General features: G+C 37.8%; 1 protein-coding gene and 1 non-coding gene across 2 annotated transcripts; both read left to right on the forward strand.

The window, feature by feature from the left end:
* Positions 1-1,770: 1,770 nt before the first annotated feature.
* Positions 1,771-20,960, forward strand: LOC144092450 (cerebellar degeneration-related protein 2-like). Its single transcript, XM_077625248.1, has 6 exons — positions 1,771-2,025; positions 8,063-8,175; positions 10,025-10,173; positions 10,241-10,405; positions 11,762-11,969; positions 15,328-20,960. Exons 1-6 carry the CDS (start codon positions 1,965-1,967, stop codon positions 16,090-16,092), a joined length of 1,461 nt encoding a protein of 486 aa, XP_077481374.1. The 5' UTR covers positions 1,771-1,964; the 3' UTR covers positions 16,093-20,960.
* A 1,693-nt stretch (positions 20,961-22,653) lies between these two features.
* On the forward strand, positions 22,654-22,726 carry trnar-ucg (transfer RNA arginine (anticodon UCG)). The gene has a single exon. It is a non-coding gene; the product is annotated as a tRNA-Arg (tRNA).
* Positions 22,727-23,322: the final 596 nt, after the last annotated feature.

The following is a 23,322-nucleotide window of genomic DNA, read 5'->3' on the forward strand; positions in this document are numbered from 1 at the left end:
TATATATATATATATATATATATATATATATATATATATATATATATATATACATATATATACATACATATATATACACATATATATATATACATACATATATACATACACATATATATATATACACATATATATATATATATATATATATATATATATATATATATATATATATATATATATATATATATATATATATATATATATATATATATATATATATATATATATATATATATACTACCACCGAACGGACACTGCCTACACCAAAGTCAGGCAGAAAACCCACTGCACCATTGGGTAGCTCTAGAATTTAAAAATAATCTCATCTCATTTTCTGAATCGCTTTATCCTCATTAGGGTCACGGGGGGTGCTGGAGCCAATCCCAGCTATCTCCGGCCCAAAGGCGGACAACCATTCACGCTCACAGTCATACCTAGGGGAAATTTAGAGTGTCCAATCAGCCTATGCTGCATGTTTTGGAATGTGGGGGGAAACCGGAGTACCCGTAGGAAACCCACGCACGCCCGGGGAGAACAAGCAAACTCTACACAGGCGTGACCTGGATTTGAACCCAGGATCCCAGAGCTGTGAGGCCGACACGCTAACCACTCGTGCCACCGGGCTACCCTTGAAAAATAATATTAATGATAAATAACTTTAAAACCTAATTTAAATACTCAAATTATATATTATTATTTAAATTTGGGTGGCCCGGTAGTTGAGTGGTTAGCGCGTCGGCCTTACGGGGGTCCTGGGTTCAAATCCAGGTTGGTCCACCTGTGTGGAGTTTCCATGTTCTCCCTGGGTCTGTGTGGGTTTTCTCCTGGTACTCTGGTTTCCTCCCACATTCCAAAGACATGCATGGTAGACTTATTGGACACTCTAAATCAGGGGTCGGGAACCTTTTTGACAGAGAGAGCCATAAACATATCTTATTTTCTAATGTTATTTTTTGAGAGCCATTCTCAGAATTGAAAAGTAAAAATACATGAAAATGTGTGATTAATTTTTTTGTCATTTCACCACTTTTGAAGTACAAAAAGTCTCCAAATTCTCTTGACAACATTGTTATGCTGCTAATAAATCAGTATCAATGAAATCATGCATGCAGAAGAGTAATAAAAAAAACAAAATTATGTTTAAAGTGGTGGTAGAGGTAGTGTCAACGCCACAGTGACGCTCTATTAGTGCGTTCGGGACTCAGCTTTCTCACCAGTGATTTACCTATTTTACCTCACAGGTTAGTGGAGAGCCATATGCACCCATGGAAAGAGCCACATATGGCTCCCGAGCCATAGGTTCGCTACCCCTGCTCTAAATTGACCCTAGGTATGAGTGTGAGCGTGAATGGTTGTTTGTCTCCTTGTGCCATGTGATTAGCTGCCCACCAATTCAGGATGTCCCCCGCCTCTAGCCTGAAATCAGTTGGGATAGGCTCCATCACCCCCCGCGACCCTAATGAGGATAAAGCGGTTCAGAACAACAACAAAATGAAAAAAAACTTTAAAACCTTTTTTAACACCGAAAAAATGAAATTGTATATTCATTATTTAAATTCCAGACATCCAAATATTTGTGTACGCTTTTATTTTGAAAACTGACTCTCGTAGACCGTTCGTTGTGCCTTAGTGTAATACAAAAAAAAAGTATAAGTGTATTTAAAAAGGATGGTATTAACATGTATTTTCAAGTGGAGGCTGGCCTAACCGCATTGACAGGAAGTGCTCTTGCAACATCCCTGCCACGTCTCTGCAGCAGCAGTCGGGGTGGGCTTCGGGAGATGAGTGGGAGACAGGAAGACAGGGAGTGACGGAGGAAATGCCGAGGAGAGCAAGAAAATATTGCGAACCTCAACACAGAATATTACCAGGCAGCCCCGCTTTATACCTTCAAGGAACTACAGGCATCTCGTCTAAGTCTCTATTGTTTCGAACGTGCTCTTCACCCCAGCTCAGGTACAATGGACGAATTTGTTACTGAGGAGGAAGAGCCTTGGTATGATCAACGGGACCTCGAGCAGGGTAAGACCACTTAGGATGCAGCATCCTAGCAGGAATGGCTTTGACCGCCTGCATGGGATCTCTTAGCAAATACATAACAAAGCCACCGCCTGAAATAGAACTTTTTCTGCTGTGTCATTTTTAGTGATGGGTGGCCCAGTGGGGTGAGTGGTTAGCGCGTCGGTCTCACAGCTCTGGGGTTCTGGGTTCAAATCCAGGTTTTCCCCGGACTTGTGTGGGTTTCCTCGCACATTCCAAAAACATGCATGGTAGGCTGATTGGACACTCTAAATTGCCCGGAGCTATGAGTGTGACCGTGGTTGTTTGTCTCCTCGTGTGATTGGTTGGCCACCAATTCAAGGTTTCCCCCGTCTCTGGCCTGAAGTCAGCTGGGATAGGCTCCAGCACCCCCGGCGATCTTAGTGAGGATAAAGCGGTTCAGAAAAAGAATGAATGAATGAAAAATAAATAAACTACTAGTGAGCTTGCATGTTCTCCGGGCTTGCGTTGGTTTTCTCCGGGTACTCCGGTTTCCTCCCACATCCCAAAAACATGCAGCATAGGCTGGTTGAACACTCTAAATTGGCCCTAGGTATGACTGTGAGCGTGAATGGTTGTTTGTCTCCTTGTGCCCTGTGATTGGCTGGCCACCAACTTATAGTGTTCCCTGCCTGGTGCCCGTAGTTAGCTGGGATGGGCTCCAGCACTCCCCGCGACCCTTAGAGGATAAAGCAGTTCAGAAAATGATATGAGATGAGATCTAGAGTATTGATTTTGCTCATCTCGTCGAGTCCTATAATAAAGGCTTAAAAGCTGTCAATGTTTCTTTCAAAACAATGCATTTGAATATCTGCCAAGTATTGCATTGCATTTTTCGCTGCAGGAAGTATGGACTTTTTCAATTCAATTTAGCTAGAAGAGTTTAATCTGTGTTATATGTGGTTAGTATGAAGTGGAAGACAATTGGACCGGAGTTATAAGGACTCGGGCTTGAGTCAACTCGAGTCGCAAATTTGATGACTCGCAACTTGACTCGAACTTGATGAAAACACTCGACACCTGCCAATGGTCTGCTAGGTCTCCTAGATAGAGAGAGAAACATAGTTGCATCTGAGCCAAAATAACCCAATTTAAATTGATTTCTTCATATCAGACGGTCAGATTACAAAAAGGGCATACCAACATACAACAAACATCCAAATATCGGCCCTACTACATTGCTACATATTACTACATACTATACCACTACCGTATTTACTTGCATATAAACCGCCCCGCATATTAGCCGCACCCTTAAAATTGCCTTAAAATTAGTTTTTATCTTATAATTTCTCGCGTATAAGCCGCCCCTTGATTCACAATTTTCACCCCAATATTCATGGTTTTAATAGGGAGTACAAATGTGTTACTTTGAAGGGAAAATCTTAAGAAAAATCATCACACGTGGTATATCTGAGATACTGTATGAATCAAAAGCACATTATTAGGGTTAATATCATAGAGAAGTTAGTAATTCATAATGGCTGTTTTTGTTGTACCCTGAATTTATTCTTGAAACACAGGGAGAAATAATCACAATAGTGATTTGTTGTTGCTTCTTCAATCCAGTTTTACTGGTATGATTGAAATCTCCCGTGTTGGTCAAGCTATTTGCATAAGGCATCAATAATCGAATACCGATCGATATACACTTTAACATGTCACACTTGCTATGTGGATCAAGGCATCAATAATCGAATACTGATATACATCCAATCCAAACTAGTTGTACATCCCCAACATGCGATCGTTAATAAATTAAACACTTTACCATGTCACATTTTCTTACTGCAAAACAGAAAATAACCAACAAGTAGTAAATGTTACTTTGCCCACATCTACTGGTGAAAAAAAGTATAGCAAGTCATGTGCGCATATAAGGCGTACCCTTGATTCAGTCATCATTTTTTTGGCCTTACAAATACCACTTACATGCGAGAAAATACATTGTAATATTCTGAGAGAAATATGGTAATATTACGAGATTAAAATTGAAAAAGGGCGGCCCAGCGGCTTGAGTGGTTAGCATGTCGGCTTCACAGCTCTGGGGTCCTGGGTTCTAATCCAGGTTGGTCCACCTGTGTGGAGTTTGCATGTTCTCCCCGGGCTTGCTTGGGTTTTCTCTGGGTACTCCGGTTTCCTCTCAGATTCCAAAGTCATGCATGGTAGGCTGATTCAACACTCTAATTTGCCCATAGGTATGAGTGTGAGCGTGAATGGTTGTTTGTCTCCTTGTGCCCTGCGATTGGCTGGCCACCAATTCAGGGTTTCCCACGCCTCTGGCCCAAAGTCAGCTGTATCCAGCACCCCTCGCGGCCCTAGTGAGGATAAAGCAGTTTGGAAAATGAATGAATGAAAATTAATAATGTCCTTTAAATTTAGACTGACAACTGCACATTACAAACGTAGTGCTGTTTTCATAATGGCAGCAGCTTGATTGAAAAATCAAATTTTGAAAATTTTACTGGGTGTGTCTGGCTACATTTATTGTCTGTGTAGTTTACATTTGTATGCAGTTGTACTGCATCATAATGCGAGTTGAATTTAAAAAAATCACTAGTCTTTAAAGTCGTTGGATTATTATTGAAAATGAATCAAGAACTTCTATGTTAAAATTTCAAGTACCAGGCACCACTTGGAATGGAGGAATCCAGTGGAATTCCTCCTTGTAGCTTCTCTGGTTACAACTGCAAAAAAAACTTGAGTGTAAGACATCCCATTAGCATGCAGCTTTGTTTGGCCTATTGTTTTTTTTCTTGTGTTTACTGGCTGAAATCCAAGGAGCCATTGTTTGTCTTGTTGACCATTTTACCAGCTGAGAATGGATGTTGGTTTACATCGAATGAGAGGCTTCTAAAGCTTGATATCCACTTTGTTTCAAATATCGACTTCCAATCTTTTTGTATTACACAAAATATATATCTTGATTTGCAAAAGCATTTAGCTCACAGAAAAAAACCAAAAACCTAAAACCAGTTAGAATACAGCACCGCAACATTAAATAAGTAGAATTGTTTACATAAGTGCAACAATTCCCTCAGTTGAGCAAAAGTTTGGATGCACTTGTGTGCCACGGGCAAGCAAAAATTTTAGATATAAAATAAAATGGTGACACCCGCAAAAACCCTGTATCTGTTGAATGGTGTATCATTCATGTTTTGTAATATTGCTAACTCAATAAAATCACCAAGGCTATTCAAATGCCTGAATGAAATAATGAAAACACGCTACTTCCTGGCCTGCCTCTATCACTATATAACCATGATAGCGCCACCAGTTGCTATTATTGGTAAAGCACTAAAGTAGAACCTATTCGTCGTTAATCAGTCAGCGTTAAAGAAGATGCGTTGACTTAAGCAGTCCAGAATCGGCAATTCACATTTTACGAAAGTTAAGTTAGTTAACTAAAACATGAAGAAAAAGCGTTATTTTGCGCTGTTTCTGGGGCAGCACTAACACAATACCAAAAGTTTTTCTTCCTCAACTACACGGTCAGCAGTAATGACGATCTTTTCACCTAAACAATGTAAGACATTTATGACGTTTATGCACGGTAATATGCAACCAAAGGTAACACTGATGTACCCGTGCCAATTTTATTCAGTATACAGTCATATCTCTACTTACGAAATTAATTGGTTCCAGAACCTTTTTCGTAAGTTGAAAATTTCGTAAGTAGAGCAGTATTTTGTATGTAAATTCTCTAATTCGTTCCACAGTCCTCACACAACTACCAACTAAACCCTTTAAAATTGGTCAAAATGTCCCAATTTTGAAAGAAAGATGTGAGAAACACACACACATGAGAGAAAATGATCATAAAATGATTTATTAATGTCTTAAAATGAATAACAAGTATATACAAAATCTACCTCTGTTGAAACGCAGGGGAACAAGAGGAAGCTAACGGTAGGCAACATAGAGAGACCGCACGAACACATGAACACACATCTAATAAACAGAGCATTAAGAATTCAAACAACAACATTAATCAACAACAAACATTAACGTTTTATGATTTCTTTGGAATGTAGTTTTATTAGTCGCTACTTTTACCTGCTTGGATTTAACTTCACCTTCTGCAGTGCTGGTTGATGGACATTTTGGAAAAAAAACTATCCAAAGATGATCGCCTTTAATGTTTCTACAAACGTCATCAAAATGAGCAATCGGACGACCCGTGAGGACTTTTTTGGGATGTGTTATTTCAACTAAGACAGAATGTTCCTGAAATTTCTCCAGCACTTTTTATTTTCGCTGTTGGAATGCTCGCTGCTCTCTCCTCGTCTGCCCTATCGTTATATTGCTCCTGGATTGCCGAGTATTGCATTAACTCTAGTTCCTTCAGCTCCTCCGTTGGGAGTTCGATGTTATGCTCCTCGACCAACTCGTCAGTGTCCTCCTCGCTGACCACTTCTTTTCATTCGCGCTGGTAATTCTCTTGGGAGGCATGATGGTAAAAAGAGAAGCAGCTGTTTTATCCACACTTGAAAAACTCAACAAAAAAACACTGTCAGAACTCTGTGACGACGGACGGCAGTCAAAAGTACATAAGAGAATCTTGAAACATGGATAGTGGTTGTTGTGAGACAGCCAATGAGATCCCAGTAGAGTGCAGCGAGGTTAAAAAGTGAGAATCAATGCATCCGTCACAATTTCAAAATAAAATAACGGCTACAGGAAATGCATTTAGCATCTTTTTCATATCTCGAGGCACTCATTTTCCTTTCATAACCTGAAAATTTCGTACCTAGAGATATTCGTAAGTAGAGGAATAACTATACAGTACACTCAGAATGCTAATTTTCAAAATACAAAAGGCTCACATTACACAGTAACACAAATGGCTCAGATGGTTAGATTAGATTAGATTTAGATTAGATTAGAACTTTATTTCATCCCGTATTTGGGAAATTTCTTGGTTGCAGTAGCAAGGCAGACGCAAGACACACAAGACATTGTAGACCTAGGTAAGAAACTGGAGCCACACACAGGAAGTACACAAGGTGGGGACCTTCTGCAGACTGATCAAACATATTGTTGATTTGTTTGGATTCACACTGTGTACTTTAAATTGGAATCCGGCACATGGGGGTCAAGTGGTTTGAGCACATGCAGCGGACATGCCTACAGCTACTGAGAACCGATAGACAAGCTGTCGTTTGTCCCTTTTAAAGCCTTTTTTCCTGTACTCATCCTTTTTTTTTAATAATTCAAATTTGTCAGGGTTGTTAAACAGTCTTTACTTTCGCCCAATCCAGAACTTTGTTTATTTTTACTTAGACTTTTCAGCACCTTTAACGATATTAAAATAATTAACTCAATAAATAGGGCTATAATTATTTTTAATTGGACACCCTACTATATATTTAACAACAGGGGAAACCAAGTCATACAGAATAGGAATACTTTAGGCATGATACAAAATGTCAATCTTTTGAACTCAACCGACTAAGGCTTCAGCCTTGTTTAGAACAAACATGCAGTCGTGTGTGGCAAATATTGATTCTGTTTTCCAATGCAATTATTCGTATTGACTCGTCTGCTTCCCTTTTTGCCTCTCCAGTTACTCAGCTTCTTCCTCCCTGCAATCTAAGGAGAATTGACAAATTGAACGGATGAATAGTATTTTTCTAGGTGTTTTTTATGGTCTTGGATCTTCAGTTGTGGTCTCAGATCATCATCTACGACTGTTCATCATTTTAATCTTCAATTATTCCTTAACCTCTTATGACATGTGTGGACATCACATCTTTGGTTGTCAAAGAATACAATGTTAAATTTTGAACTACAAGGGCCTGGAGTCCACTTATGATGTCGACATAATTTTTCTCAGAAATCACATCATGTATAAAATCATTCTTTGCATCAGGTCCCAAATTGACAAAATATCAAAGAGAAAATAAAAATGCATGCCTTGTAAGAGTCTGAGTCTTAGGAGGTTAATCATCCCCCTTTTCTTTATGGGTTCATTATTTATTCAGTTTTTTTTTTCCTTTATAATATTTCCCATTTCTAGACCTCCACCTGGCTGCAGAGTTGGGAAAGACCTTGCTGGAGAGGAACAAGGAGCTGGAGGACTCCCTTCAACAGATGTACATAACCAACGAAGAGCAAGTGCAAGAGATTGAGGTAGGAGAAACATGGCTTTGCCAACTCTGCCTCCTCCTCCTTCCCTCATATTTTCCTTCATTTTTCTTTATACCGAGGCATAAAAATAACGCCCATCTTAATCTGTCTGTTACAACCTCAATTGACCTTTGGAAAAACCTCCACCCCACTTAGATACGGTTGCTACTCTGTCAATTTTTGTGACTCCAACGGTAAAGTCAATGGCAGGTTGGGTAGGTTTAATAGCCTCCAAGCTGTTCCCTAGACTTGTTAAACACAATTTTCCCCTAATTTTTCATATGTCTGGGCATACAGACAACCTCCCTGAAACTAAGTGTGGAATATGGAATGTATTTCTCTTGTATTCTTATTTTGTATTCTTAGCATTAGCATCTAGAATAGACTTTTAGTGACACCTACTGGTCAAGGCCTGTCATCACTTTGTATATAGCGCCTCCCCTTGTTGTTCCCGCCTAAAGTTTGTCTCCGCCTACCTTGAATAAAAGTGGAGTGGAGGCGGGGCAAATGGAGAAGAAAGGTATCAAAATGAAAAACAAGATTAGAATTAAGTTTAGTGTAATGTGAGATTAAACTAATTTTTGAGTGTGTCTGCATCGTAATCCAAGTTCATTTAAATTTGTTTGTGTTATGTTACGAGCGCGTTGCCGTGCAAAAAGTATCTCTCTTTTCAGAGGATTGGAACGAATTAATTTGTTTTTAGTTCAGTTTAGCTTCAGTTTTTAAAAGGAACCTATCAAGGGTTGTTTGCTTTTGTCTTCCCTTCAAAATATTCTGAAAATAATGCAAGCAAATGTCCTCACAATAGGATAACGCACGACCACTTGCCAACGGGAAGTAGTATACTCTTCTCGTATTGGCGAGCAAGCTCCGCCACGCGTACACAGTTCTGGACTGACTAACGGGGCGAAAAAAACACTGAAAAAAATGCAACGCTCCGCCCAGTGCTCGTAGAGACATTTACACGAGGGAGTTGTGGGGAGAAAGACAGTGCCCATGATGTTCTCATAAGCAGACTCCCGTAGGCTGTATGCTCGTATATCAAAATGTGTCTCGCATTTCATGGTAAATATTTGCACGAAATTTTACTCATCTCAAATTGTTCGTAGGTCGGGGCATTCATATGTCAAGGTATTACTGTAATTGTTGAAAATATATGGTTGGAATTCTTTACCATTCATTTTGGACGTATACAACTTTAATTGCTCAAGTGTCTCTGTTGTTGTATTTTGCTTTTTATGTTGTTCCATGCATTTTCAATGGAAGACACCGGTTAGGGTTAGTGCCAGCTGATGAAATGTAAAAATAAATTAATATGTAAAAAATATCTACAAACTTTTATGGTATTACATAAACAAGAAAATGTAGTTACTAACCTCTCAGTAGTCAACAAGAACATACAGTTCTCTAGACCAGTAATTCTAAAAGTGTAGCAAGTACCACTGAGATTATGCACAGAAATGACTGAGTTAAGTGATTCAATAGTACCAAAAAACAAACAAACAAAAAACAATGCCTTCAGTACCAGCCATTTTGAAGGATTTGGATTGATCTTTCCTAACGAACAGAATACTGTATTATCAAAATACCAAAACCACTTGATTTTTTTAAAGAAAAAAAATCATTTTTTTTAAATATAAAGGTGCTCTGAATACATTTATTAGTGTTAAGATTACATTGTATCAACTTGGGTCCACTACATATCTGAATATTGCTGATGGTCATTAAATTTGTAGATACTGGGAGAGCCAGTTGGTTTCATAAGTTTAATAACACACCGATTTGATAATAATAACATTATTTGTAATTTTATAATTAATTATATAAATAAATCTTTGTGTTTATCATGCAGTACCTGTCAAAACAGCTTGACGTCCTCCGAGACATGAATGAACAGCACGCCAAAGTGTATGAGCAGCTAGATGATACTGCAAGACAGCTTGAAAACACCAACCAAACACTTGTGATGGACAGCAAGGCCTCACAGCAAAAGATCGAAAGGTAAATAAAGAAAAAGGCAATGTGCCAACATCTGGTTTCATCAAAAACATCCCGCCTTTGGGGTCAGTTTAACAGGGACCATCGAGGCTTTGCAGAATCAGGTGGAAAGCCTCTCAAGAAAGGTGGAACAGTTACGCTCGGTGGAACAGCTAAGAGTCAAGAGGGAGAAGAGGGAACGGCGCAAGACTATCCACTCCTTCCCTTGTCTCAAGGAACTTTGCACCGCGCCCAGGTATGCTTTTTGAAAATGCACTAAAGGGTTATACATCTGTTCCATTTGAGGTGGGGGTGTGGTTAGGTAAACCCATGTTATGTCTCAATGGAAATGATTTAAGACAGTTTTTTTACAACTAAATGATTATTATTGATTTCTAATTAAAGTCCAGATTCCGATAATTTACTTATCTGGTCTGGGGGTGAAATAATGACCTAGATGAATGGGAGAATAAAGAATATGACTTTACAAGCAATTTATAATACTGCCATCCTTCACTTTGCGGCTTCAACATTCGCAGCTTCAGTACCTCGCGCTTTTTTTATTGTTAGTATCTAAATCAAAAATGTTAAAATGTCAAAATTCACGCACAAGACACTTCCCTGTCTTCCGACAAGATTTTCACTTAACTCAGCTCTGAATTGAATTGAATGCTTTTATTGTTGTTATACAAGAATAATGAGATTTAAAGCTTCACCACAAAGTGCACAAAAAACAATAACAACAACAAACAACCATACAAATAAATAAATAAGAAATTATATATATATATATCTCAAATCAACTTTTCCCATAGAAATGAACTAAATACAAATTCATTAGTTTCCACCCTCATAAAAACACCAAAAAACAGGATATTACAATCGAAAAACATCTTTTTATTGGTTCCAATTCACCACCTACTCACAAAGTCACAAATACTTATCTAGTGTTTATTATCTTCAATACGAAAATGTGACATTACTCAGTACAGACAGACGGCGCAGACGAGAGACTTGACGGACGCGCTTGTAACATAACATAAACTTTAAATTTAACTTAAATGAACTTAGATGACTATACACACACACACACTTAAAAATAAGTTCTATTCTTAATCATCACATTTTCTGAACCCCTTTATCCTCATTAGGGTCGCGGGGGGTGCTGGAGCCTATCCCAGCTGACTCCGGGCCACAGCAGGGGACGCTAACCACTCAAGGGTTCTTGCATTATGTTCATTTTGTTCTGCATGGTTCATTTTTTGTACCAGTAGAAAAACTATATATATTTTGAATTAGCAAAAAAATTAAAAAAATATTTTACACTACTGTAGGGTTCGGTGAATGCGCACAAACTGGTGGGGTTCGGTAGCTCCAACAAGGTTAAGAACCACTGGTTTAGACCCCGATTTTAAAACGACCAACTCTTTTCCGGTCTTATTTCAATGCAAAAAACATCGTCTTATATTCGAATCAATACGGTGTAGGGGTGATCGTACTTCACGTTTTTTCAATTATCGCAGCTATGTCTGGTCTACATTATCCGCAAAATTTGAGGCATTGCTGTAATTAATAATAACTCACTTTTAATGGCTGTCTTCATGTTTGTCAGGTACGAGGATGAGTTTGTGGTGGGACGGGCTGAAAGCTTTACTATGGAGCCGAAGCGTCAGCCATTTGAAGAGGATAGCCAACACCTGAGAGAGGCAGTGTCGGCTCTGCGAGCAGCTATCAGGACGGAGCGGGGACGCCGAGAGGGTGTGGAGAAAGAATGCAACCTCATGCTTGCAGACTTCTCCCGCCTGCAAACACGTGTGCAGGTGATTGTTGTACTATTTCTTTGATTTTAAGACAATAATAGAAACAATAATTTCTAAGAAAGGAAAACAAATTTTTGTGTGGAAACTACCGTATTACCGTATAGTGTTCGCTCAAAAAAATGATGACTGAATCCAGAGTACGGCTTATATGCGCACAAATTAGATTGACATGCACTAAACTGCAAAGTGACAAAGTCGAAACGTCATAACGCAAGACAATGTGGCCGATACAGTAATTTATTTCAAAATAGAGAAAAGATAAACAGATAAAACTCTAAACTGAATTTATTTTGACGTCTATGAATCAAATTCAAGAAAAAAAACCTATCTTGCATAAAACGTGAAAAAACTCACTTACTGGCATTGCTCGCTCAGGGCGCCGCCATCTTACCGTAGTTAAACATGCTCTGATTGGCCAGACGCGAGTAGCCTTGATTCGTTTTGTCGTCATCAACTTCTTGTCAAGATAGATGTATTTCTTTTTTCAAATTAAATAATTTTATATTTTGCATTTACAAAGGCAGGCATATTAACTTCCTTATGATATTGACCCAAATAATGTGCAATCCAGCAGACAATCTTTTCATACCACCCCTGTTGATTTTCCCATCAAAGTAACACATTTGTACTCCTATTAAAACCATGAATATGGAGGTGAAAATTGTGAATCAGAAGGCGTCTTATACGAGAGAAATTGTGAAATTCAACAATTTTAAAGCAATTTTAAGGGTGCGGCTTATACGTGGTAGCTCCTTATATTACCTGAATATAAAAAAGGTTTTGGCTAGCAAAATTTGTATAAGAAAAGTATTCTTATTTAAAGAGAATATTCTAAAAACCCATAACATGCTACTGGTAACAAGACACAACTGTATTTTGAATAAATATGTAATCTAATTGCCCATTGTGTGCATTTGGAGTTAAATGTTCTTTTTAATTAACTGGGGGAAAAAAACTCTACAAAAACAATGGATGTCAAAATATAATACACCAGTGATAGGTTTATAGGTAGGTATACTTTAATATAATATAAAACAATACAAGGTGGGTATCGGGCACATCTTGCGATAGCTTGCAAGTGAGAATCGTCCTGGCACGTCCTCGCCACCGTGACATTCTAAAGGACCGAATTCATCTCCTCCCAATTTAAGACATCGAATCAAAACAATTACAAGGTCAATCCAATTACAAAAGCAAAAAAACAATTAAGGTCAAAAAACAACTGCCACAACAATTGCATATCAGGTCGGAAACCAAAAACAACTGCGTAAGAATTTGCACAAGTAAGCATGATAATTTTCATTCAAGGTGAAACGAGCGACAGTATTTTGAAACATTATGCGAGTATTTTCGGAAGTTGATTCGATTATCGCCATCTGCCGGAATCCAAGTCAAAGCAAGTTAAGAGTCCTTCACAGATCTTCATTGCGAACTCAGATCAACAGTCCTCGGCCCGGAACTTAGTCCTAAAAACAATTAAATGTCCTCGGAGCCAGCTGTAGGGGGGAGTGTCCTTGTTATACTGAGCTTCCTGCTTCAAGTGAGAATGATATAATAATATGCACATATTCCAATGCACAATATGCACATATATAATAATATCCCAGAATAATGCCAACAACTAGTCTTTTTTTAACTTCCAATCCACCCTTGTTTTTGCTCCCATTTTTAATGAGCTCTAAAGCTCTAAAACGTTTTCAACAAAATAAACCAGTTTGGTGAATGATCTCAGCAAATGAGAAGCGCTCACTATCAAAAATGTAGATTTGTGAACAATATTTAAGACAGTTTGTTTGTTTTTTTGCATAACAATTGATAAAAAATAAAATGTGATTTAAATGTGAATTGTGTTTCTATTTTAGTTCAGTAGTTTCAAGTCACATTACGGTCATAAGATTGCTAGATTTATAAAGTTGTTTTGAGAATTCTACCCAAGCAAAATTGCCTCAGCCCATCAGCAGATATTTTAGCTAACAATAAATAGATTCTAACCCTTTCATGCATGAACACATATTTATGTAACATTACATTTATTTAGCCAGGGCTCTCAAACATGTGGTCCCGGGGTGATTTGCGGCCAACTGGACAATATTTTATGGCCTCCATTTGACATCTAATTTTAGTATTAGTGCTGCCCCCACACACATTTTACAATGAACAATAAATTCATAAAAAATGGATGAAATAAATGAACTCATTGAAGCACCCATTTTAGAAAAAAAAACAATTATGTAAATAGTAAAAACGTAAGTTAAAAAAAAACATTAAAAAAAAAACATAAAACTCATGAGTAATACATTCTAATTCTACATAATAATAAAAAGCTAACTAATACGAAAAATAAAGCCTCAAAATATTAAATAAAACAAATGGAAATAAAAACAAGTACGGACACCATTTCACATAATTGTGGTTCGCATATTTTTTTTTCCATTGGATTTTATCTTGTGATTTTTAGAAATCTCTTGCGATCTCTTATCTTAACTCATTGGCTATCTGAACTCAAGCGATCATTGCTACTAAGGTTTCCGAATTTAAGTGGATAAGACGGTCAATAGCTGTTTTTCAATATCAATTCCCCTCTTTTACTAACTATCACAACACATACTCTGTGCTCTGGGCTGGCAGTGAATAAATTATACTTATGATAATTTGTAACAAATGTCCACAGCACAATGGTACCTCGACATTGGATTGCATTGGATAACTTCATTCATCCCGTTTTCGGGAAATTTCAATGTCACAGTAGCAAGAGGGTGAGAATGCAGACACAGGAAAGGCATTTTAGACATAAATAGATAGAAAGAAATCAAGCCACGCGACGGGTGGGGCCGAGTCGCAAAGGCCGCAGAACAACAAATCACAAAGTACAAAGCAAAGCAAAGTATATGAGATCATTAAGAATCATTAAATCAAATCATTAAGACAGAAAAGCAGCAAAAACAGCCTCTCTCTCTGTCCCTCAATTTCTCCCCTCCGCGAAATCTGTCTAATTTTAGTACTATTAAACACATTTTAGTACTATTAAACCACTGGTTATTTGTTACTTTGTTAATAGATGGCGAATTAGAACAAATAAAAATGTTTTCCAATCCAATATCCTGTTTTTGGTGTTTTTTCAGAGGGTTGGAATGAATTAATTTGTTTTTAGTTCATTTCTATGGGAAACGTTCATTTGAGTTATGAGTAAATCGACATACGAACTCAGTCCCGGAACGAATTAAGCTCGTATCTCGAGGTACCACTGTAGTAACAAGTGTCCTTTAAGAGTTAATTAATTTAATGATATTTGTCACTTTGCAATATGGTTGTTTTTCCATTCTTACGCTATTGTCATACAATGTGATTTCCATCCAAGGATGCGGAGAATTGCCAGGCGAGGGTACAGGAGTTAGAAGTGGAGCTGCGGGAACTACAACAGCTCCGCCGCACCCGGACTTTCATTCTTGGAAACGAAGACGACGGTGTAAACCTGACCCAAACCGTCCTCAACAGCACCCCAGAGACCGACACCTTCCTGGACGGAGAGGTTGGCGATATAGGAGGAGGAGTGAGGGAGAAGATGACGGGCGGCCCTGGTGTGAACGGCGAAGCCCTCCCGGCGTCAAATCCTGTGAGGAAAAGCTGTAGCGACACTGCACTCAATGCCATCATAGCTCGGGATGCGTCGGGTCACAGGAGAGGGAGCTACGCACTTCACGCCAACAGCGTACGGAAGAGAGGGATGTCCATCCTCAGAGAGGTGGACGAGCAGTATCATGCTTTACTGGAAAAATATGAAGAGCTCCTGGGAAAATGCAGGCGTCACGAGGAAAGCCTTTGCCATGCAGGCGTCCAGACGTCCCGACCTGTCTCCCGAGATCCTTCCATGAAAGACTGTGCAATGGGCTATGCACCTGCACTCCCAGCCACACCCACTCAGTCTCCCTCCACGCCAGAGGCCATAGAGATGATAGGCAAGCAAGTGGAGGCGGTAGATAAGCGTTTGGGACAAAACACTCCAGAGTATAAGGCTCTCTTCAAGGAGATATTCTCTCGTATCCAGAAGACCAAAATGGATATTAAAGCTACTAAATCTGCAAAATCCAGTAAATCTAGCAAATCAAACAAATCTAGTAAATAGGGACATGTCTAGACCTAAAGGGCATTTGTAGTACAATATCAATGTTTAGTATTTAGCTCAATTAGGGCGAACGTAGGGAGCCCGGTTCGAGGGTTCGATCCCAGGTCGGCCCTCACTGTGTGGAGTTAGCATGCGTGGGTTTCCTCCAGGTACTCCGGTTTCCTCCCACATCCCAAAAACATGCATGTAGGCTGGTTGAACAGTCCGTTTCCTTGTGCCCTGCGATTGGCTGTCCACCAATTGAGGGTGTCCCACGCCTGGTGCCCAAAAGTCAGCTGGGATAGGCTCCAGCACCCTCCACGATTCTTGTGAGGATAAAGCGGTTCAGAAAATGAATGAATGAGTGCAAAACATAGGTTATACAGTAATCCCTCGAATATTGCAGCTTCAACTTTCGCTACTTCACTACTGTGATAACTTTGCACTTTATATAACTGTTAATATATCCATAACAGCAATAGACGGCGGAGCCAAGTTTCACACGTGTGTAACTCTTTATTGCAACACTCAGACAACTATAACATGTCAACATCCGGGTCACGCTGTATTACACAATGGTCACTAGTTGGCGGTGGTTAAACACACTTGTATAACCTGAGGCAACTAACCAGTTATAGTATCAATATACTAAAACTACATCGCTGATTTTTTCTGGGGGACATTTTTGTTTTTAATTATTATTTTATTATTATACTCGGACTTAGCACTGAAGTTAATAAAAAAAAGTAGTTATAAGAGGGGTGATCCTACTTTGCGGTTTTTCGTTTATCACGCCCATGTCTGGTCTACATTAACCGCAATATTCGAGGGATTACTGTACTTTGGATAGTGAATCAATCAGCCACATGGCACAGACAACCAGTCAAACTCAGAATTATACATCTGGACAATTCAATTCAGTCTTGAATTAAACACGCATGTTTTTGGAACGTGGCCAGCATGTGGTGTAGAGGTTCACTCTCCTGACTTCTCTGCGGGCAGGCGCGGGCTCGATTCCCGCTGGTGGCGGCATGATTGTGAGTGCATATGGTCGTTTGTCTCTCTGTGTGCCCCCTACGGCTGACTGGCGACCAGTCTAGGGTGTAGTCTGCCTTTCGCCCAAAGTCAGCTGGGTTAGGCTCCACCAATCCCCAGAACCCTTTGGAGGAAGGACAAATGCAACAAAATGTACACCCAACAATGGGAGGGAGCCGAGATTATAAATCAGAACCGCATAACTGTGATGCTAATAATAGTCCATGCACGCCGCTGTGTTTGCTCGCAGTAATTATTTACCTCAAAAAATGTTTGTAGAAATGTATTGACTACAAAATAATTAGATGTTTAGTTACTAGACTCTGTACTAAATTCTAGTACATTATATATTATGGCAGATTATTAGGGCCAAAAAAGGGGAGAAAGTAGGACTATGGGAATAAAGTGACAATATTACGAGATTAAAGTTCAAATACTCTCAGAATAAAGTCATTACAGTATTTTCTCGCATATAAGCCATATTTGTAACTCGAAAAAATGATGACTGAATCAAGGGTACGGCTTATATGCGCACAAGATTTACAGCGTTGCTATACTCTTTTTCACCAGTAGATGTTGGCAAATGGACATTTACTATTTGTTGGTTATTTTCTGTTTTGCAGAGAGAAAACAACCATTACTGGATGAATTACTAACTTCCTTATGATATTGACCCTAATAATATGCTTTTGATACATACAGTATCTCAGAAATACCACGTGCGATGATTTTTCTTAAGATTTTCCCTTCAAAGTGACACATTTGTACTCCCTATTAAAACCATGAATATGGAGGTGAAAATTGTGAATCAGGGGGCGGCTTATATGCGAGAACATACGGTAATTGTAATACTACGACAAAAAGTCACATTATGGTCAAACACACCCTAACGTTAGAGAATCATGCCACAGTAATATTGCAAGATTAAATTACTATGGAAAATCTTGACTTTAAAGTTGTTATAGTCATAATTTTACGTGAGAAAAATTCGAATATTAAACCATTAAAGTCGTCAATCCCCGTTCTGTCCTTTTCCAACCATCTGCATGGTCTCCCCGTGCCTGCGTGTGTTTTTCCGGGCACTCCGGTTTCCTCAGGTTAAGCAGTACTAAAAACAAATGAATTATAATTTCTACTTCAGTCTCATATTACTAGTTATGTAACATTCCGTCTTTTTTTACTCGTAATATTACATAACATTCCGACTTTTTCTCCGTTATAATTCATAAAGGTACGTACGTAGTATTACGACTCTTCTAATATTTTGAAAAAAAATAATATTATGACTTTAATCTCCAGTATTCTAATATTACATGGTTTCATTCTCGTAATATTCCTACTTTAAACTCTTTTCTCTTGGTTTCTGCAGCATGTGAACAAAGCCCAAGTTGGCAATTAATGGCCTTTATTGTGAATCCACAAACAATTCCTGTTTCTGCTTCAGATGAATACGGTGGCATACAAAAACTTGCAAAATAAAAAAATCCTAAGGTTTTACCTTGCATCATAAAGAAACCATTACGTGTGCTACACATAGAGGACTATTCCTATTTTTGAGCCAGTGGTGTCCAAACTTTTGGTTCTCAACAGGCCACTTTCATAAAATTCAGAGGAGATATGTATTGGCCAATTTGAAATCCTTCTGTTTTTATTTTTTAAACAGAGGATCAGGATTTTAAAACATAATTATTTTTATGTATCAACTCATTGGCTACTATCTTCGATGATAGACGTCCTATGCATTTTGACTGGATACCTCAATTTAATGTATCCAATTTTTTTTTTTCCTGAGCTCATGAAGAGGCACTGTTTAAGTGACTTGCGTCATCTAGTGTTGAAGATCAGATGTGCAACAGAATTTAAGCTTCTTGTGTGGGCCATTCAATGATAGTTTTATCATTTGCAGGAGGCCACAAAAAACTGGGTAGTGGGATGTAGTTTGGACACCCCTGTTTTAAGCGCTTTTTTGAGAACAGGATTCCTTCTGAAAGTAAAGGGAAAAACTGATGCAGTTAACATTTGTTATTTATATATATAGGCATAATGTCTAAGTTGAAGAAGCTATTCATATAGGAAAAATACTCTTTGCATTCTGCTCTCAAAGTCACTTAAATGGCAAAACCCTTTGAAATAATCCAAAATTTTATGCAAATAAATCAACCCATAATGTTGCCAGACAACATTATTGGCAAACATTATGCTAATGGCTTAACTTGAATTTGTATGCGTTAGAATGCTCAGTCTGTTACCTAAAATGGTTGTATATATTGTTTAAAAACCATTTCAAGGCCATAACTAAATAGCAATCGAATTAAAAAAGACTATTTCTTCACTTGAACTAGCCTTCTGGTGCTACTAACACTTTTGTACCCCGTAGTAAAATGAAATGAAATTTCACATTATTTATTCTATACCTACACTAAAAGGTGAAGCTCACCACGATTTAACTGACAAGGAAATATCAATGTGATACGGTAAACCATGTTATGTTTGAAATACAGTAATACCTTGACATATAAGTGGGCCGACAATTTGAGATATGAGGAGAATTCCCAACAATTTTTTTCCCTGAGATATGAGATAAATTTGACATACGAGCATACGATGCGGTCGCTAGGTGGTCCTTTTCAAGCTGCGCGCGTGCGCAATTGCGCACTACTCTCGTCTTCTCTGCGCACAGCAAATCATATGGAGCGCACATAATAAAATCCCCTTTTTTTTTTAATAGCTGTGAGGCCGACGCGCGAACCACTCATCCGCCGGGCGAACTGGATGATACACTCGTATGTGAGGCACGGAGAAGCAGCTAGTTCCGACTCGAAAGCTGCGGCGGAATACATTAAAACTTTTGCCTCGGTTATAGCACGTCACGGTTACATCCATTTTTAAGTGTGTATAGTATGCAAAGTTAATTTAAGTTAAAGTTACGTATTGTCACAAAAGTGTAGCGAACCGAAGTCGCTCTCCTCCGCCGTTAGCCGCTACCGTATGTCTCAAAGGTAAGAACTCCGTAGAATATGGTACACAATAATGTCACATTTTATTGCAGATCATAACCACTAGATGGGTATTTGTTACTTAGTGAGCGAAGGTGGTGAATTAGAACAATTGACAACGTGTTTCCATTGTAACATCCTATTTTTGTGTTTTTTTCAGAGGGAGGGAATGAATTAATTTGTATGTACTAGTTATTTTATATGGGGAAAATTGATTTGAGATACGAGTAAATTGTCATACGAGCTCGGTGCCGGAATGCATTAACGTCATATCTCAAGGTATTACTGTATACTGCAATTAGCATTTTTCCAAATACAATGATTATGGCGCCTGTGGTTAAATCATGTTTATTTTTTATGTAATGAATATGTTTTCCTGTTTGAATTCTCTTATGTTCAGTTTTAGAGTGAATTTTGAATGATAAGGTACAATTATGCGTATATACAGTAATGTGAAGTCCACGGCTTTGACTTTATGAAATCGACAGTTTTTGTAGGACATGCGTCATTTGCTTATGATTTCATTTTGAACCATCAAGATCCCCTCAATATTTTCAGGGTCTACTCCTTGTGTCATATCATCTTTTGTTTCTGAAAAATATAACATATTAAACTGCTTATTTTCAAGTATTTTTACCCATTATAAAGCTGATTTTTTTAAAATCATTTCATTGTTCATTATATTGCTACTTCACACTTGACAAAATATTCAATAATAATGTAATATGTATGTTGAAGCCACGGCTTTGTCTAACACTTGCAGCCTTATCCAACAAACCTTTAAAAACCTTCTAAGGGTTGAATTATTTTTTTGTGACTGGCTAAGAATTGTACATATTAAAGCTTTGCTACAATGAATGCTGTAAGTGTTGTGTGTTAAGGCGATAATATTTCATATATATTATATACGTATATATATATATATATATATATATATATATATATATATATATATATATATATATATATATATATATACTATATATATATATATATATATATATATATATATATATATATATATATATAATCAAGGTTTTTTCATGTATTCCAGTCAAGGTGGATTAATCCTACTAGTAGACGTCCCTTGACTACTCACATACTCACATCTCAAAAAGACGTTGTTTCACAACTTAAATTTCAGGAAAAAAGAATTAAAATTGCGACATGCGTACTTTGTCAAGGAAGCAATTCTCTTTTTTTGGGTGCTGTAAATACATATATTTTTGGAGAATTTCCCTCAGAAGGGTTACTGGAGTCTGTAACTGGCGACTGTGGGCAGTAGAAGGGGAACACCCAAAGTTGGTGGTCTCCTGATCAGTGCATTTGCAGCACCCTGCTATTTCCAGTCGGTATTTCATCCAAATACGAATAAGGCATGACCCTGTTTAGCGTCCAAGCCCCTGCTTTATCAGGGAAGTACAGTAATCCCTCGAATATCGCGGCTTCAACTTTCGCAGTTTCACTACATCGCAGATTTTGTTTTGTAAGTTCATAAAAATGGTTTTTCGCGGTTTTTCGTTTATCTCGGCCATGTCTGGTCTACATTAACCGTGATAATCAAGGGATTACTGTATCACCGCAATTAAGATTTCTCTGCTCAAATTATGATGTTCTAAATAAGGGTTCTTTCCATGATTGTTGTTACGAACCTATTGGTATGATTAGAAATAATAACGTAACTTTCGTGGCCAGAGAAAATATCTTCGATTTTGAAAGGAAATGATTGTACATTTGTGATTATGAAATAAAACAAAATTCCGCTTTGACTTTATTTCGATATTAGAAGCAATTTGGCCGCCACAACATCTTAAACTTCTGGTAAGAAAATTGTAATTTTTGTCATTAAAAAGAATCAGGTTCTCATCAAGATAGACTTATTTCTTTTTTCAAATTGAATAATTTGATACTTTGCATTTACAAAGACAGGCATATTAACTACCTAATGATATTGACCCTGATAATGTGCTTTTGATTCATACAGTATCAGAAATACCATGTGTGATGATTTTTCTTAAAATTTTCCCTTCAAAGTAACACATTTGTACTCCCACCATGAATATTGAGGTGAAAATTGTCGGGGGCTGTTTATACGCGAGAAATTGTAAAATTCAAAAATGTTAAGGCAATTTTAAGGGTGGTGCTTATACGCGGAGCGGCTTATATGTGAGGAAAATAATGGTAATTAATCAGCCCGAGACAAAGTACCTGTATTATTCTTTTGAATTATTCTTTTTTTCCCATTCATTTTCTGAACCGCTTTATCCTCACTAGGGTCACAGGGAGTGCTGGAGCCTATCCCAGCTAACTTTGGGCAGGAGGCGGGATGGCACACAACAAAAGTTAAAAATCATTCTTGACGAGATTCAAGTTTGAGTCATCTGTGTGCCACGAACAGGGCAAGAGAAAACAGTTTGCACGGTAAGGCAGTCATTCCATGTTGCTGCTGCATCTGTCCATCAATAGATAGTGGTGAAAATGGTACGTATCAATGGCAAAATCGGTATGACAATCATATGATAATAACAAACTGCTGCTGGACAGAAACAGGGACCGCGTGGCCTAATGGATAAGGCGTCTGACTTCGGATCAGAAGATTGAGGGTTCGAGTCCCTTCGTGGTCGACAATTTTTTTCATGTAGCTTAATATATTGGAATACTACTACATCAATTTTAATTCCGGGTGAGGGCGACAATACAATACAGATTTCCAATAAATGGGAAGTTACGCACGACAATACGTTCAGTGATTTGCGAATAAAACACTAACATCAACCTTAGTAAGCATAGAGCAGAGTGGCGCAGCGGAAGCGTGCTGGGCCCATAACCCAGAGGTCGGTGGATCGAAACCATCCTCTGCTATTTTTATTTTGGCATTGTCGTTGTAAAATGGAATTTGATTTTCGAACACAAAATCGTTGATGCAAATAAATGTAATAATAATAATAATAGAAAATTACACAAAAATGTATATATATACATTTATATATATACGTATATATATACGTGTATATATATATACGTATATATATGTATATATATATATATATATATATATATATATATATATATATATATATATATATATATATATATATATATATATATATATATATATATATATATATGGAGTCTGGAGTCTATCCCAGCTGACTAAGATTTTTGCTTATTCTCGTCACATTTATTAAAACGTTTTATTCATAGATATTAATCATAAAGG

The sequence above is a fragment of the Stigmatopora argus genome, chromosome 18 (genome assembly GCF_051989625.1).
Source record: "Stigmatopora argus isolate UIUO_Sarg chromosome 18, RoL_Sarg_1.0, whole genome shotgun sequence".
Taxonomy (NCBI): domain Eukaryota; kingdom Metazoa; phylum Chordata; class Actinopteri; order Syngnathiformes; family Syngnathidae; genus Stigmatopora; species Stigmatopora argus.